This window comes from Poeciliopsis prolifica, unplaced genomic scaffold, assembly GCF_027474105.1.
Source record: "Poeciliopsis prolifica strain line A6 unplaced genomic scaffold, Auburn_PproV2 SCAFFOLD037, whole genome shotgun sequence".
NCBI classification, from domain to species: Eukaryota; Metazoa; Chordata; class Actinopteri; order Cyprinodontiformes; family Poeciliidae; genus Poeciliopsis; species Poeciliopsis prolifica.
This window is the reverse complement of record NW_026562412.1, coordinates 5,145,972-5,162,500: the sequence shown is the minus strand read 5'-3', so window position 1 is coordinate 5,162,500 and position 16,529 is coordinate 5,145,972. Positions and strand designations below refer to the sequence as shown.

General features: G+C 41.9%; 1 protein-coding gene across 1 annotated transcript in view; it reads left to right on the top strand.

Moving 5' to 3' along the window:
• The window catches only part of tdrd9 (tudor domain containing 9), a 41,486-nt gene extending 25,115 nt beyond the window's left edge, over positions 1-16,371 (top strand). Inside the window, exons 29-35 of the mRNA XM_055053230.1 lie at positions 13,274-13,344; positions 13,416-13,525; positions 14,085-14,181; positions 14,269-14,407; positions 15,231-15,349; positions 15,423-15,495; positions 16,113-16,371. Coding sequence (XP_054909205.1) covers positions 13,274-13,344; positions 13,416-13,525; positions 14,085-14,181; positions 14,269-14,407; positions 15,231-15,349; positions 15,423-15,495; positions 16,113-16,211 — 708 coding nt within the window. The 3' untranslated portion in view covers positions 16,212-16,371. The remainder of the gene's footprint in view (positions 1-13,273; positions 13,345-13,415; positions 13,526-14,084; positions 14,182-14,268; positions 14,408-15,230; positions 15,350-15,422; positions 15,496-16,112) is intronic.
• The last annotated feature ends 158 nt before the right edge of the window (positions 16,372-16,529 follow it).

Here is a 16,529-nt window from a genome sequence, read left to right as displayed (position 1 = left end):
TTGCAGCAAACAGGCTGTGGCGCTTGTCGTCTTTGTGATCTTTCAGCTGTGAGTCGACGGGTAACCTTTCCCAGAAAACTGCGAAGGTGTCGTATCGTTTCTTTAGGTTGGGGTAAGTGTTAAAGATGGAGTCAACGATAAAGAACTTTAGGCCGGCAGAAAAAACTAAGATTGATCCCATCATCTGATACGGTAAAAAGCACGAAAAGAAGAAGAACACCCAGAGTAAAATGTAGAACTTCATGGTCGTGTCTGGCTTGACCCACATCAACAGATTTTTTCCCTTCTCGAGGGAGTCGGCTATCAGTCCAAACAGGTTCTGGGTTTGATGAAGAACATCGTGAACCTGATGGAGCTTCTCTCTCCATGACGGGTGTGCCTTTGGTAGTCCCAGCGGCTCAGTCAGCTCCGGGACGATGTTCCAGTTAATCTTCCAGCCTTTTGTAATTAGATAATTCAAAGAAAGGCGGAGAATTAATAGCAGCAGCAACATGGGATGGTCCAGCCATGCCACGCTGTGTAGAGGTATGTTACAAACCAAAATAGAGACAGGTGTCGAGAGTTCCAATTGCACAGGGCGTCAAGGTTATTGCAAAGATTTTGTAGCGGAATGGCATCTCGTTCCGCCCGTTTCATGTTCTCTTCTAACTTCTTGGGTCTCAGTTTGTCCTCTTTCTTTGCAATTGGTTCCTCTGGCTGGACGAGTAGATCTCCAAAGTAATCTTCAAATTGATGGGACAACTTTTTCCAGTAAGTGTTCCACACAGAGTCATTGTCCTTCGGAGGTGGTGGAATGAGAGATGACTCAGGTGACATATCTTCAACCTTTCTTTGATCTCTGTGGTGTTCCTTCCTCAGTTCCCGTTGAAGTAATTTAATATAATTCTCATTTTTTTCAACCTTCTTTCTTAGCAGCTCTTGTTCTTCGAAGGAATCTTGCAGCCGTCTCTGCATCTCTTTGATTTCCCCCGCTGTCACAGGAATTATCTGGGCTTCCTGCTCCAGTTCTGAGTCAGATTCACTCAGGTGATCCTCGCGTACTTTAGTCAAGTCTTCATCGCTGGAGTCAAGTGAGATTTGTGGCTCAAGGCACGGAAAATGGATTTTCTTGGAGCACTTCGACATTTTTGTTGCTGCTGATTTGACTGTCTGACAGAACTTTATGGGCTCAGTGTTGGCGCGCAAGACATTTAGAACTTTAGAACTTCTTTGATCTATTGTGATGTACATGATCTCTCTTATGACCTCATCAGTGAGGTCACTGGAGGTCTGAGGCAAGGTCTCGCTTCTGATCGTTGTTATGGAAACGATCAGATCAGTTCTGAACGAGTCAAGCTGAAATAACGACTAAATACTTCAATAATAAGTCATACTTTTTATTTATTTAACATGAAGAGATTAACAGTAGATTTCTATGTGATTGAACTTTTGCGTTTGTGGTTTTCCGCTCCAGCGCCCTTAAAACTGTATCTCAGCAACCCTGAATAGGATCGCCGCCCATCCCGTGAAATAGGGAGTCGTCCCATATTTGGCCGTTAAATATGCGTCCTGTGTTGAACCTATACATAACTGTCCCATAGACACGCCTGTAATAAACACATCAACATTAAGTCTAACAATAATGGCCAAAACAAAACACAGTAAATATTAAGGTCAGTTATACTGTCGCTGTGTTCAGGACCCCTGAACACTACGGACTGATGCTGAACGTCACGGTTGCCTAGAGATGGGCACTATATATACAATGTCTATATATATATATATATATATATATATCTATATATCTCTCTCTCTCTATATATATATATATATATATCTATATATCTATATATAGATAGATATATATATATATATATATATATATATCTATCTATAGATAGATATGTATAGATATATATATATATACTGTGAAGTGCACAATTCAGAGACTGAGGTCCAGACAAAAGTCACGGAGCAAAAACAATCTTTAATACATCTGCAGACGGAGAGCAAGAAATACACTGCATTAGGCACAAATTAGGATCCGCTCTGAGGAACTCAGAGTTGCATAGTTACTTTATTCATCTCTGTACTACCGAGGCGGAGACTCAATCTTCGAAGACCAAACAAAAGAAACAAAGGAAAACATATGAAACCTTGTATGGTCATTCACTGTAATGTCTATGGGAGGTGAAAACTAAACACTCTATCTCCATGCAGGGAAGGCCACGGGAAAAACAGCGAGTTCCCAAATAACTGTCTGGGGAAGTTCAACAACCCTGGAAACTTACTTCAGTAGACACATCTTGGTTCATTAGTTTGTACACCGTTTCCAGCTGCACAGAAAAACACCTTGACTATGATTCAAAAAACATTACATTTATATGATACATAAAGGAACACTATTTAATACGAATAAAACTTCTTCACAATACACTCAACAAAAATATAAATGGAACACTTGGTTTTGCTTCCATTTTTCATGAGATTGACTCAAAGATCAAAAAAATGATTCCAGATAACAATATTACAATTTCTTTCAAATATTGTCCACAAATCAGTCTACATGTTTGATAGTGAGCACTTCTGCTTTGCTGAGATAATCCATCCCACGTCACAGATGTGCCACATCAAGATGCTGATCTACACTTGTGATTAGTGCACAAGTGTACCCTATTCTGCCCACAATAAAAGACCACTCTGAAATGTACTTTTTTTTTTTGTTGCTTTATTGGGGGTCTGGGGACTCAGAACCAGTCAGTAGCTGGTGTGACCACCATTTGCCTCATGCAGCGCAACACGTCTTCTTCGCTTAGAGTTTATCAGATTGTCAATTGTGGCCTGTGGAATGTTGGTCCACTCCTCTTCAATGGCTGTGCGAAGTTGCTGGATATTAGTGGGAACTAGTACACGGTTTCGGATACGCCGGTCAAGCACATCCCAAACATTCTCAATGGGTGACATGTCCGGTGAGTATGCTGGCCATGCAAGAACTGGGACATTTTAAGCTTCCAAGAAGTGTGTACAGATCCTTGCAACATGAGGCCATGCATTATCTTGCTGAAACATGAGGTGATGTTCATGGATGTATGGCACAACAATGAGCCTCAGAATCTTATCTCGGTATCTCTGTGCGTTCAAATTGCCATCAATGAAATGCACCTGTGTTCTGCATCCATAACAGATTTCTGCCCACACCATCATCCCACCACCACCATAGGCCACTTGATCCACAACATTGGCATCAGCAAAGCGCTCACCCACATGACGCCACACACGCTGTCTGCCATCTGCCCTGAACAATGTAAACCGAGATTCATCCGTGAAGCGAACACCTCTCCAACGTGCCAGACGCCATCAAATGTCAGCATTTGCCCACTCAAGTCTGTTATGGTGACGATCTGGAGTAAGGTTAAGACCTCCATGAGGACGACGAGCATGCAGTTGAGCTTCCCTGAGACGGTTTCTGACAGTTTGTACAGAAATTCTTTGGTTTCAGCAGCTGTCTGAGTGGCTAGTCTCAGACAATATTGGAGGTGAACCTGCAGGTTGTGGAGGTCCCGGGCTGGTGTGGTTACACGTGGTCTGTGGTTGTGAGGCCTGTTGGATGTAGTGCCATTTCTCTGAAACTCCTTTGGAGATGGCTTATGGTGGAGAAATTAACATTCAGTGCACAAGCAACTGATCTGGTTGACATTCCTGCTGTTGGCATGCCAATTGCACGCTCCCTCAATGCTTGAGGAATCTGCATTTTGCTGTGTGACAAACCTGTGCATGTCAGAGTGGCCTTTTATTGTGGGCAGTATAAGGTGCACCTGTCCACTAATCATAATGTCAGATCAGCACCTGTGAGGTGGGACGAATCAGCAAAGCATAAGTGCTCACTATCAAACATTTAGACTGATTTATCTGGAATGAATTTTAGATCTTTGAGTCCATCTCATGAAAGATGGAAGCAAGAACAAAAGTGTTGCGTTTATATTTTTGTTGAGTGTTTATTTATATTTTTATATATGTGTAGATATATATACACAATGGTCTTTACTTTTTTCTTTGAAGGGTGGTTCTAGACTTAATTTACCACAGAGGCCTGGGTAGTCGGTGTTTTTTATGGAGACACACAAAGAATTATACACAGAGCAATATTTCATCATTTAATATGTGTATATATATATCTTGTATATAAGATTGAGGGACAAAGCCTCAACAGACGACGTGCTCAGTGAACGTCTCAGACAACAGGGAACGGAGGTTCAGGTGCCACAGATACCATCATGGGAGGACAAGCCCCTACATGGGATGTACCACCAGCAAATAACCCAAGAGGCTGATATCAGTATGTCCTACCAATGGTCCAAGACATACTCCTCTCTATAGAGCGACTCTCTTGGTTGAAAAATTGCACACTCTAATTGGCACCTTTTTGGCTTCATGGTGACCACAACACTTCCAGAGGCTACATTGTTTGCAATCGCACATGTCCCCCTCATCATCCTATGAAATGCGCCTTGCTCTGTTTTTTACTTCTGTGTCCCGACCCACAGTAGCTCTAAAGTTATGCTCATGAGCCTCCACAAACTTTTGGGCCTCTACAAAGGAGCTTGGGTCACCATTCATGACTTCGTATGCTACTTTCTGGTTTCTTAAGCCTTTGAGGAAAGCATCAGTTGCCAGTTGGTGCTGCAGCTGGAGATCTACCCTTGGATATGCAAATGTGGTCAGGCGTCTTACTTCCTCTGCAAACTCACTGATGTCTCCCGCCCCTGTCGAAGTTCTCCCTGTCTTCTCCTTACTGTTGTGGGAGGGTCTTTTTTCCCAAAGTGTTGAGTGAGTTGTTCCACCAAGAGAACATAACCTTCCTTTGTGCGCTCTGGTAATGAGCAAACGTAATGTACTGCAGCTCCCCTCAGACACTCATGCAGCCTGTCCACTCTTTCAGCTGCATTCCATCCGTATTTCCTGGCTTGGCGTTCGAACGGTATTAGAAAAGAGTCCCAATCCTCGTTTCCATCATGTGGCTAATTTAGGCCTCTGAAGCTCTGACCAGTTGTTATAATAGCCTTCAATGTGATTTTGCCTCCTTTCATCATGATAGGTAAAAGTGTGTTGGACCTTTGGCTCACTGTCCCTGGTTTCTCTGTGTCCTGGGTCAGGTCCAGGGGTGGTGGTTTGTCTCACCGGGCCTGAGCTTCGTGATCTTTGATTTATGACCTCCAGTTCAGCTGCAAAAGGAGCGCGAACACGTGGTCTAGTTGTCACATCCAAAGGGGCATGTGTTTCAGATGCTTGCCTTTCTCTTGTGTAATGCATTGGAATTAAGTCATCACTCATCTCAGGAACAGTACCTGATGCTTGGTTTTGTTGTACAGCTGATTGTCCAGTTATATGTGAGAGGACAGGAGCCAACATAATTTGAAAGTGTCTTGTTTGTTGATTTTGGTTTTCTAGCACAGCTTGTAACCACTTTGGACATGTCTGCCTCTCCAGGGCCAGCTGTAGCACCTTGTAAATCCTCTGTAATTTTATTTTATTTTTTCCTTTGGCTAGTTTTGCTCATGCTCTTATTGTGAAGGTTTGGACCGGAAGTGCTACGCGGCAGTACTGCAGCGCAATTTCTTTTCTTGCTTTTTCTTTGGTTTTAACCGCCCGTGGCGAGTTGTAGCTTGTCTTTAAATTGTAATTAGTCCATGAAGGCTTGGATATTGTCTTTACGATTGGATTCACTCACAAATGTCTCGTAGATGATCCCACTTCCGACACCAGTTGTCGAGCTTTTGGTTTCCGGTTTGACAGAGGCGTGCGGTAGTTGCAGATCTACGACAAGAACGGAGGGTCTCTGGCTTGAACGTTACTTCTTCCAGCACAGATGAATTATGAAAACCTAAGAACGGAAGAACTGTGTGGCTTCTGGCCTCTAGCTCTGGCACAAACAGCAATTAGCTATGTCCGGGTAGTGAGCGGTGAGTCCCATAACCATCAACAGAAACATAACAGATCAGCTGTTAGATTCTAGTTGCTAGGTAACCACCAGCTGTTAAGAACAGAATAAACAGAATAAAACAACAAATCTCGTGATACTGGTCTCCTCTCCCGAGCTGCGCCACATTTACTGATCCAGGCTTGGAAAACTAAAAGAAATACAAAACCAAGCTTAAGATCAAATAAAGTGTAACCTTCCTTACACTATCCCCCCTTTTAGGAATACTGAGTCTCTTCAGTACAGCTTATACAACCAAAATTGAGAAAGAAGTGGTAGTTATAAGAACGTAACTACTGAAATGTGTTTGCCATAAGGGCAACAAAAACACAAACTAATTTATTTAATTTATTTACTTTATTTTCAAGTATATTACGTGTGTTTATTGTTAACAACAATAAATGTGGGGCGAAGGCAGATTATGTTCAGGCTTTTTGCTTCCGGAGCCTGACGAAGCACAACGAGCCCAGAGCGTAACAGTAGAGCAGCTCTGGTGTCGGACTTCTAGTTCAGCTGACTGTTCAGGTTCAGAGTAATTACTTATAGAAAAATATGGCCGTGTTGCGTAAGGTCTCTGTGTTATTTCATTTTATTACTTTTGCATGCTTGATGTGAAGGGCTAATTAGGACGGTATTTACAGGCGGATCAGTGGCTCGCTGTCCGGCTCTGCACTCTTGTTTCCAAACACTCGCTCTTTCAGGCTGAATACAGAAGCGATTCAATGTTAACACGGGACGGCTCCTTCGCCTTCGTCTTTAGGCTGAAGAAGCTGATCCGGAGTGAAGGCTGCAAACTTTCTTGTGTGGCGTTAGCTTTAACTGGTAGCTTTAACTTGTAGCAACGAATATTTACAAGCTGTCTTAATACAGGATCGCTTGGAACTCCATGAAAACTTAAACAAAGTGCATTTGTGTTTTCTTTGTATCTTAAGTATGACTTTGTCTTTTATAGCAGTCGTAGTAACTGAAAGCGGAAAAAGAGCCGCATTTGCGGATGTTGTTGTGGCGGCAGGTGCAAAGAGCCCGTGGGGTGTTAACCCTGTCACTGTGTGTCGTGAGCTGCGATAAGCTGCTGTGAGTAATGTCTGGGCTGTGAGACTGAGTGCCATAACCATAAACAGAAACATAACGGCTCACCTGTTAGATAATGGTTGCTAAGGTAACCACCAGCTGTCAATAACAGAATAAACAGAACGTAAAAACAACGAATCTCTCGATCTTGAAAAACTAAAATAAAGACATAAAAAACCAAGCTTAAGATCAAATAAAGTGTAACATTCCTTACTATATATATATATATACACACACACACACATATATATATATGTGTGTGTGTGTGTGTGTATATATAGACGTATAGTATATCCTCGTGCTCCTCCCGCGTCGTCGCCTCCTAGTGGTGGTCGCCGTTGCTATTGACATCCCCCTACCTGAACCGGGCAGTGCTGATACAAGTTTAAATCTCTCGAAGTGTTTTATGTCCGTCAATTTTATAGCTGTGTGGAACTTATTTATGGAGTTCCTAAAACACAAATAGTTCTCCGTGACGTAGAGAACTCCATAACCGCCGAATTCTTTTGATGTTTTTTTTCTGTCTCTTTATCATATAGCAATGCCAGCCGGTCTTAAACTCAGGCAGAGGTTGCTCAGTCTCTGGGATGCTAAAAATCTCATGAAAAGGTCTTTTCTTTTTCCTGAAATGGAACGGGCTGCCACCGTGTCGGCCATCAGTCCAAACAGGTTCTGGGTTTGATGAAGAACGTCCTGAACCTGATGGAGCTTCTGTCTGAACGACGGGTGTGCCTTTGGAAGTCCCAGTGGCTCAGTCAGCTCCGGTACAATGCTCCAGTTTATCTTCCAGCCTTTGGTAATTAAATAATTTTAAAAAAGGCGGAGAATTATCAGCAGCAGCAACATGGGGATGGTCCAGCCATGCCACGCTGTGTACAGGTATGCAAAAAACCAAAATAAAGATAAGTATCCAGAGGTCCAATTGCACAGGGCATCCAGGTTATCGCAGAGATTCTGTACCGGTATGGCGTCTCGTTCCACCCGTTTCATATTTTCTTCCAACTTCTTAGGACTCAGTTTGTCCTCTTTCTTCACAATCGGGTCCTCTGGTTGGACGAATACATCTTCAAAGTAATCTTCAAATTGATTGTAGAACTTTTTCCAATAGGTCTTGCACACAGAGTCATTCTCATTTGGACGTGGTGGAATGAAAGATGACTCAGGTGAAGTATTTTCAACTTTTCTGTGATGTCTGCGGTGTTCTTTCCTCAGTTCCCGTTTCAGTGATTCTATGTAAATCTCATTATTTTCAACCTTCTTCTTCAGGACCTGTTCTTGCAAGGAATCTTGCAGCAATCTTTGCATCTCTTTGATATCCCATGTCGCATATAGTCCTGGAATAATCTGAGCTTCCTGTTCCTGTTCTGAATCAGATTCACTCAGCTCATCTTGGCGTACTTTAGTCAATTCTTCATCGCTGGAGTCCAGTGAGTTTTGCGGCTCAAGGCACGGAAAATGAATTTTCTTGGAACATTTTGTCATTTTTGCTGCTGCTGATTCGAGTCTGTCAGAACTTTATGGGCTCAATTTTGGCGCGCAAAACATGCAAGCTTTAGAACATTTCTGCATGAGTCAAGCTGAAATAATGACTGAATACTTAAATAATAAGTAATACTTTTTATTTATTTAACATGAAGAGATTAACAGTAGATTTCTATGTGATTGAACTTTTGCGTTTGTGGTTTTCCGCTCCAGCGCCCTTAAAACTGTATCTCAGCAACCCTGAATAGGATCGCCGCCCATCCCGTAAAATAGGGAGTCGTCCCATATTTGGCCGTTAAATATGCATCCCGTGTTGAACCGATACATAACTGTCCCATAGACATGCCTATAATAAACATGATATATCTATAGATATAAATAAAACATACCGCCTCATACGTCTGTCTGGAACTGCGTCAGGTGTTGGGGAACCGGAGCACCTTGATGACAAATGGGCTACTGGAACAAGACAGAAATGGGCGAGAGCAACTACCGATATGATAAGCATGATCAGAAGGGTATCGGTATAAATAGCAGAGGATACCAACTCCACAGATACTGCACCACCCTGTGGATTACAAGAAAGCCTATGACTCAATGCCGCATACTTGGATCATGCATAGAGATGTATAACATCAATAGGACTTGCTGTGGAAAACCACTCTTGAATCCATGTCATTCGGACTAGAGAAATGTGGTCGGCTGATCACAAAGAGGGGGAAGGTGATCCGCACAGAAGGAGTCTCACTCCCACAAAGAACAATAGCAGACATAGAGGACAGTTACAAGTACCTAGGTATACCACAAGCAAATGGCAACCTCGATGAGGCCACAAGGAAAGGAGCCACAGCTAAATACCTCCAACGAATAAGGCAAGTCCTGAGAAGCCAGCTCAATGGCAAGAACAAAATCCGTGCGATAAACAGCTATGCCCTGCCAGTAATCAGATACTGATCCTGCTGGAACAATTAGCTGGCCAAAGGAGGAGAAAAAGCCACAGATATTAAGACTAGAAAGCTACTAACCATGCATGGAGGGTTCCATCCCAAATCCAGCACCCTTAGACTGTACACGAGCCGCAAGGAAGGAGGCAGAGGACTAGTGAGTGTGAGAACCACTGTCCAGGACGAAACAACTAAGATCCATAAATACATCAGGGACAAAGCCTCAACAGACAATGTGCTCAGTGAATGTCTCAGACAACAGGGAACGGAGGTTGAGGTGCCAGAGATACCATCATGGGAGGACAAGCCCCTACATGGGATGTACCACCAGCAAATAACCCAAATGGCTGATATCAGTAAATCCTACCAATGGCTGGAAAAAGCTGGACTCAAGGACAGCACAGAGGCCCTCATCCTGGCCACCCAGGAACAGGCCCTAAACACCAGAGCAATAGAGGCCCAGATCTACCACACCAGACAAGACCCAAGGTGTAGGTTGTGCAAGGAGGCCCCTGAGACAGTTCAGCACATAACAGCAGGGTGCAAGATACTGGCAGGGAAAGCGTACATGGAATGACATAACCAAGTGGCAGGCATAGCGTACAGAAACATCTGTGCAGAATATGGACTGGAAACCCCAAGATCAAAGTGGGAAACACCCCCAAAGGTGGTGGAGAACGCCAGAGCTAAGGACCTGTGACTTCCAGATCCAGACAGACAGAATGGTAATGGCGAACCAACCAGACATTGTCGTAGTGGATAAACATCAGAGGAAAGCCGTTGTGGTAGATGTAGCGATACCAAGCGATTGCAACATCAGGAAAAAGGAGCACAAGAAACTGGAGAAATACCAGGGCCTCAGGGAAGAAGTGGAGAGGCCTGGAAGGGGAAGACCACAGTGGTGCCTGTGGTCATCGGGCCCTCGGGACAGTAACCCCCAAACTGGAGCAGTGGCTACAACAGATCCCAGGAACAACATCAGACATCTCAGTCCAGAAATGTGCAGTCCTTGGCACAGCCAAGATACTGTGCAGGACCCTCAAGCTCCCAGGCCTCTGGTAGAGGACCCGAGCTCAGAGGATAAGCACCACCCGCGGTGGGTGAGAAGGGAATTTATATTTACTTAAATATATATACAGTTAGGGCCAGAAATATTTGGACAGTGACACAGGTTTTGTTATTTTAGCTGTTGACAAAAATATGTTCAGAAATACAATTTATATATAATATGGGCTGAAAGTGCACACTCCCAGCTGCAATATGAGAGTTTCCACATCCAAATCGGAGAAAGGGTTTAGGAATCATAGCTCTGTAATGCAGAGCCTCCTCTTTTTCAAGGGACCAAAGTAATTGGACATGGACTCCAAAGGCTGCAAGTAACTCAAAAGGCCTTTCCCTCGTTAACCTGTAATCAAGTAAGTAGTTAAAAGGTCTGGGGTTGTTTCCAGGTGTGTGGTTTTGCATTTGGAAGCTGTTGCTGTGACCAGACAACATGCGGTCAAAGGAGCTCTCAATTGAGGTGAAGCAGAACATCCTGAGGCTTAAAAAAAAGAAAAAATCCATCAGAGATAGCAGACATGCTTGGAGTAGCAAAATCAACAGTCGGGTACATTCTGAGGAAAAAGGAATTGACTGGTGAGCTTGGGAACTCAAAAAGGCCTGGGCGTCCACGGAAGACAACAGTGGTGGATGATCGTCGCATACTTTCTTTGTGAAGAAGAACCCGTTCACAACATCAACTGAGGTCCAGAACACTCTCAGAGAAGTAGGTGTATCTGTCTCTAAGTCAACAGTAAAGAGAAGACTCCATGAAAGCAAATACAAAGGGTTCACATGTAGATGCAAACCATTCATCAATTCCAAAAGTAGACAGACCAGAGTTAAATTTGCCCAAAAACACCTCAAGAAGCCAGCCCAGTTCTGGAAAAGTATTCTATGGACAGATGAGACAAAGATCAACCTGTACCAGAATGATGGGAAGAAAAAAGTTTGGAGAAGAAAGGGAACGGCACATGATCCAAGGAACACCACATCCTCTGTAAAACATGGTGGAGGCAACGTGATGGCATGGGCATGCATGGCTTTCAATGGCACTGGGTCACTTGTGTTTATTGATGACATAACAGCAGAGTAGAGTAGCCGGATGAATTCTGAAGTGTACCGGGATATACTGTCAGCCCAGATTCAGCCAAATGCTGCAAGTTGATTGGACGGCGCTTCACAGTACAGATGGACAATGACCCCAAGCATACAGCCAAAGCTACCCAGGAGTTCATGAGAGCAAAAAGGTGGAATATTCTGCAATGGCCAAGTCAATCACCAGATCTTAACCCAATTGAGCATGCATTTCACTTGCTCAAATCCAGACTTCAGACGGAAAGACCCACTAACAAAAAAGACCTGAAGGCTGCGGCTGTAAAGGCCTGGCAAAGCATTAAGAAGGAGGAAACCCAGCGTTTGGTGATGTCCATGGGTTCCAGACTTAAGGCAGTGATTGCCTCCAAAGGATTCGCAACAAAATATTGAGAAAAAACTTTTTTGTTTGGGTTATGTTTATATGTCCAATTACTTTTGAGCTCCTAAAATGTGGAGTGTTTGTAAACAAATGTGTACAGTTCCTACATTTTCTATCAGATATTTTTGTTCAACCCTTTAAATTAAACGTTACAATCTGCACTTGAATTCTGTTGTAGAGGTTTCATTTCAAATCCAATGCGGTGGCATGCAGAGCCCAACTCACAAATATTGTGTTGCTTTCCAAATATTTCTGGCCCTAACTGTATAAAAAATTCCCTTCTCACCCACCTCGGGTGGTTCTTATCCTCTGAGCTCGGTCCTCTACCAGAGGCCTGGGAGCTTGAGGTCCTGCAGTATCTTGGCTGTGCCAAGGACTGCACATTTCTGGACTGAGATGTCTGATGTTGTTCCTGGGATCTGTTGTAGCCACTGCTCCAGTTTCGGGGTTACTGCCCCGAGGGCCCCGATGACCACAGGCACCACTGTGGTCTTCACCTTCCAGGCCCTCTCCAGTTCTTCCCTGAGGCCCTGGTATTTCTCTAGTTTCTCGTGCTCCTTTTTCCTGATGTTGCAATCACTTGTATTGCTACATCTACCACAACGGCTTTCCTCTGATGTTTATCCACTACGACAATGTCTGGTTGGTTTGCCATTACCAACAGGTAATTTTATATATAATATATATATATATATATATATATATATATATATATATTTTTTTTTATATATATATAAAAATATTTGTTTTATATATATATTTATATATTTTTTTCCCCACAACTCTTCAAGTGGAATCGTTTCAGCTTCACTTAGTTCAAATGTAAAAAATAAAATCAAATTTTAATCAATTAATCCAAAGATTAGCTTTACACTTTATTGATAAGTGGAGCAGAAATGGCAGCTTTTCATTTATTCAGCTGCTTATTTATTGTTAGTTACTAACATTCAAGGGTCGCCAAAGAAAACCCTGTGCAATAAAATGTTTATTTGTTACTTTAAAGAGAATTAAATTATCTACTTATTTGCATCTTTTTCTAATGTGTAAAAAAAAACTTCAATGAAAATTATTTGTCTAATAAATCGATTAACAGAATTATCAGTAAGTAAAATAATTATTTTCAGCTCTATACACTGGATTTGTGTCAACTTCATACTTATGTTAGTTTATGGTTTGTCGAAAAAGTTAACTAAAAAATGTAACTGTTGTTGCTTCAATTCCAATGTTGTCCACTAGGTGGGAGCATTTCACCGACTCTTTTCTGCATGAATGTTTGTCTGATAAACCTGTCTTCTGATTATTCAGGTAAATCTGGCCGGACCTTCTAGTTCCTACCAGACAAACTTCTACAGTCTGAGCAGGAAATCCCACTACAGGTAAGATTCTAGTGCTGGAAGTAAAGTTACATTTCCTGATGTTTGCTGATGAGCGGCATGTCGTCCTGCAGGACTGTTTCCATTGAGAAAAGGAGCATCAACAGCGTGACTCTGAATGAAAACCCGCATTTCAAACATCAGAGGATGATGGTGGCCGGGTTGGTGGCCATCAACTCTTCAGGTTCGGAATAAAATTATAACTTCATGTTGAATCTTAAACTGTCACCATGTTTTTATGCACAGGTTTCTTGATTTCAATTTCAAGGTTTGGAATGTGATTGTTTTTTGTATAAAAACCATGAAAGTACTTCATGTTAAAATGCAATGTGACGTTTTGTTAAAACATCATTTAGTGTTGAAACCGGTTATTTTCATACGAATAAAGACACATTTAGACTAAACTTTTCTTGTTTTAGGTTAGTTAGAATAGCCTAGATCATTTATATTTGCTAAATGCCAGAAGACTTGGCAAGAACATCTTTTAGGTATATTTTTTAAACTTTGTATTTTGTGTAAATGCTACAAGCCACATGGTTCAAAGCGTGGGAGAAAAGTAGCGGCTTATAGTCCAAAAAATATGGTAATTTGTTTAGCTTGGTGCTGGAAAAGTTTAAAAATGTAGTAGTGTGTGGATTTTACAGTGGGAAAACTGTACGAATCATCAATCTATTGTGGAAAAGGTAAACTCAGAGAACATCAGCTCTGTGGATGAAGACGTTCAATCTGTGTTTTGCTGTCAGGTTCGCACATCATGCTGAACGATACATCCATCCTGCCCGACATCCCTGGACTGCCTGGTCTGGTGATGATGCTCTTCACTCCCGTCATGGAGTTACGGTTTGTTCCCCCCAACATGCTGCTGCAGCTAAATATGCAACAGGCCTCGGAGAGGATGACCGCCCAGCCGTTTTGACCTTTATGCAGCACAAATGAAGAGCGGAGCTACTACACCGGGGCCCTCTGCGGCCTGGGCTTCAACAGCCTGACCAAGGAGCCCATCCTGCCCGAGAACGACGTCGAACTGGCCTTCGACGTCAAGTTTGACGTCATGGACATCATTGAGGTGACGACTGTCATCAGCGATCGCAGGAAAAATGCTAATAAAAACGTATTTCAGACTCAATCAGTAAAAATTTGTTAGTGCTGAAATGATTAATCGTGATTAATTGATTATTCAAATAGTTGTCAGTTAATGGATTAACTGGAGTATAAGGACTCAAAAAAAGGTTTTTGCTAAAAAAAAAAAAAAAAAAAACAACAACAATTGAGCCAAAACTATCTAAACTAAATACACCTTTTTAAAACTGTTTGGTTTTAATTATGTTTTAGTTTAGTGGTGCAGTTTCATCTTCGCCTAAAAAAATGCTATTTTGTTGCCTTTCAGGCAAGAAGATATGTATTTTCTCATCTAATTCATAAATGTGATTATTTGCATATTTAATATATTTGTAATACAATAGAAAAAAGCTTAAATAAAAAATCTGCAGAATATGCCAATGTGTTTATCCGATTAATCGCCAGAATTATTGATTATACAAGTAATTGTTAGTTTCAGCCCAATGATTTATTCTAAATTCTATGTATGTTTTAGTAAATAAGTTTAAATGTTTAATGTTGACACAAAGTGTCTGGCTGTGATTTTCTGGACTTACTGATATAGTTTGATTGTCCGTTTAAAGTTTTTCACATTTGAATTTCACAACCCCATTTTAAGTAATGAACAATTTAAATATATTTTAATGTTTACAGCACATTCAGCTCTTAGCCTGACGTTTGTGAATTGAGTGAATTTATTTTTATAATTCTAATTTGTGCGGTTTTGTGGAGGATGTGATTGCAAACGTTGCCGTTTTCCATCCTTTCCCCAACGTGCGTGATTGTTTCAGATAAACGCTCTGCGGATGGCCGTCAACAGCCTGCTGTGCAACGGGCCCAGAAGCACGCTGCACCTGACGCCCGAACGGATCTGCCAGCTGCAGGACGACTGCCGGGACGGCCTGACCAGGTCAGACGCACGCCGCCACAGAAAACGCTGACGCGTCAGCAGAACCAGTAATCCGGTTCTGTTTGTTCTGCAGACTGTTCATCAGGTCTCCTCCGAGAGAAGCTGTCGCTCCAACAAACTACGAGAACTACGGAAAGTGGGACCAGGTACAGAACAGATGAGTGCAGAGATGCAACCAACGACTATTTTAGCTATCGATTAATTCATAATTTATTCAGACACTCAATTATTCTGACAATTAATCAAACATTTTGACACTTAATTGCTTCTTTTGATGCTTAATATATTAATTCGACAATCGATTTTTCTGATGATTCATTTATAATTTTGACAATCAATTATTCTCATAATCAATAAGTGTGCTGAACAATAATTGTCACAATTAACCAATTATTCTCACAATTAATCGATTATTCTGCCGTTTGATCGATAATTCTGATGATTAATCGATTAGTTTGACACATAATTGCTTGTTCTGATACTTAATGAATTTTTCAGAAAGTCGATTGTTTTCCTCATTAATTGATCATTTTGATATATAATCAATTATTCTGCTGATTGATTATTCTGACACTAAACCAATTGTTCTGACAGTTAATCGATTACTCGGATAAAATAAAATGGTATTCTCTTGATTTCTCATTCATAAAAATGCATCAGCAGATGTACTTTATCAATTGATTCATCCTGATTAATTGTTTCAGCCCTGCTGCTGCTGCTGTGGTTCTGATCCGTTGTCTTAAAGCTTGTCCTTGACCTGCAGGTCGACCCGTCTCTCAGAATGGACATTGCAGAACGAGGAAGTGGAGAAGCCCAAGGTGTTCTCTTCCAGCTCCATTCACCCATTTTGCTCAATCGTTAAACAAACCGATGCAGATAATAATGAGCATCAGTTTCGCATGTAAACTTAATATTTTTTACGTTGAAAAAAAAGGAAACTCTTAGTGGCTCTGTATTTTATTTCCTGAGTTCAAAGAGCTGTTTTAAGTTGATGCCGATTTTGTTGCAGTAAAAATAGTTGTTTGCAGCAGATGAGTCCCGTCGGTCTTTATTTCAAACAGGCTCATTGTGACCCTGACTCCAGTTAAACGTGTCTGTGCAGCACTCTGCTGTGTCAGTGCCAGAATCCAGAGCTTCGTATTTATAGCTCACTAAACCAAGACTCGACATGAGAGCTTCA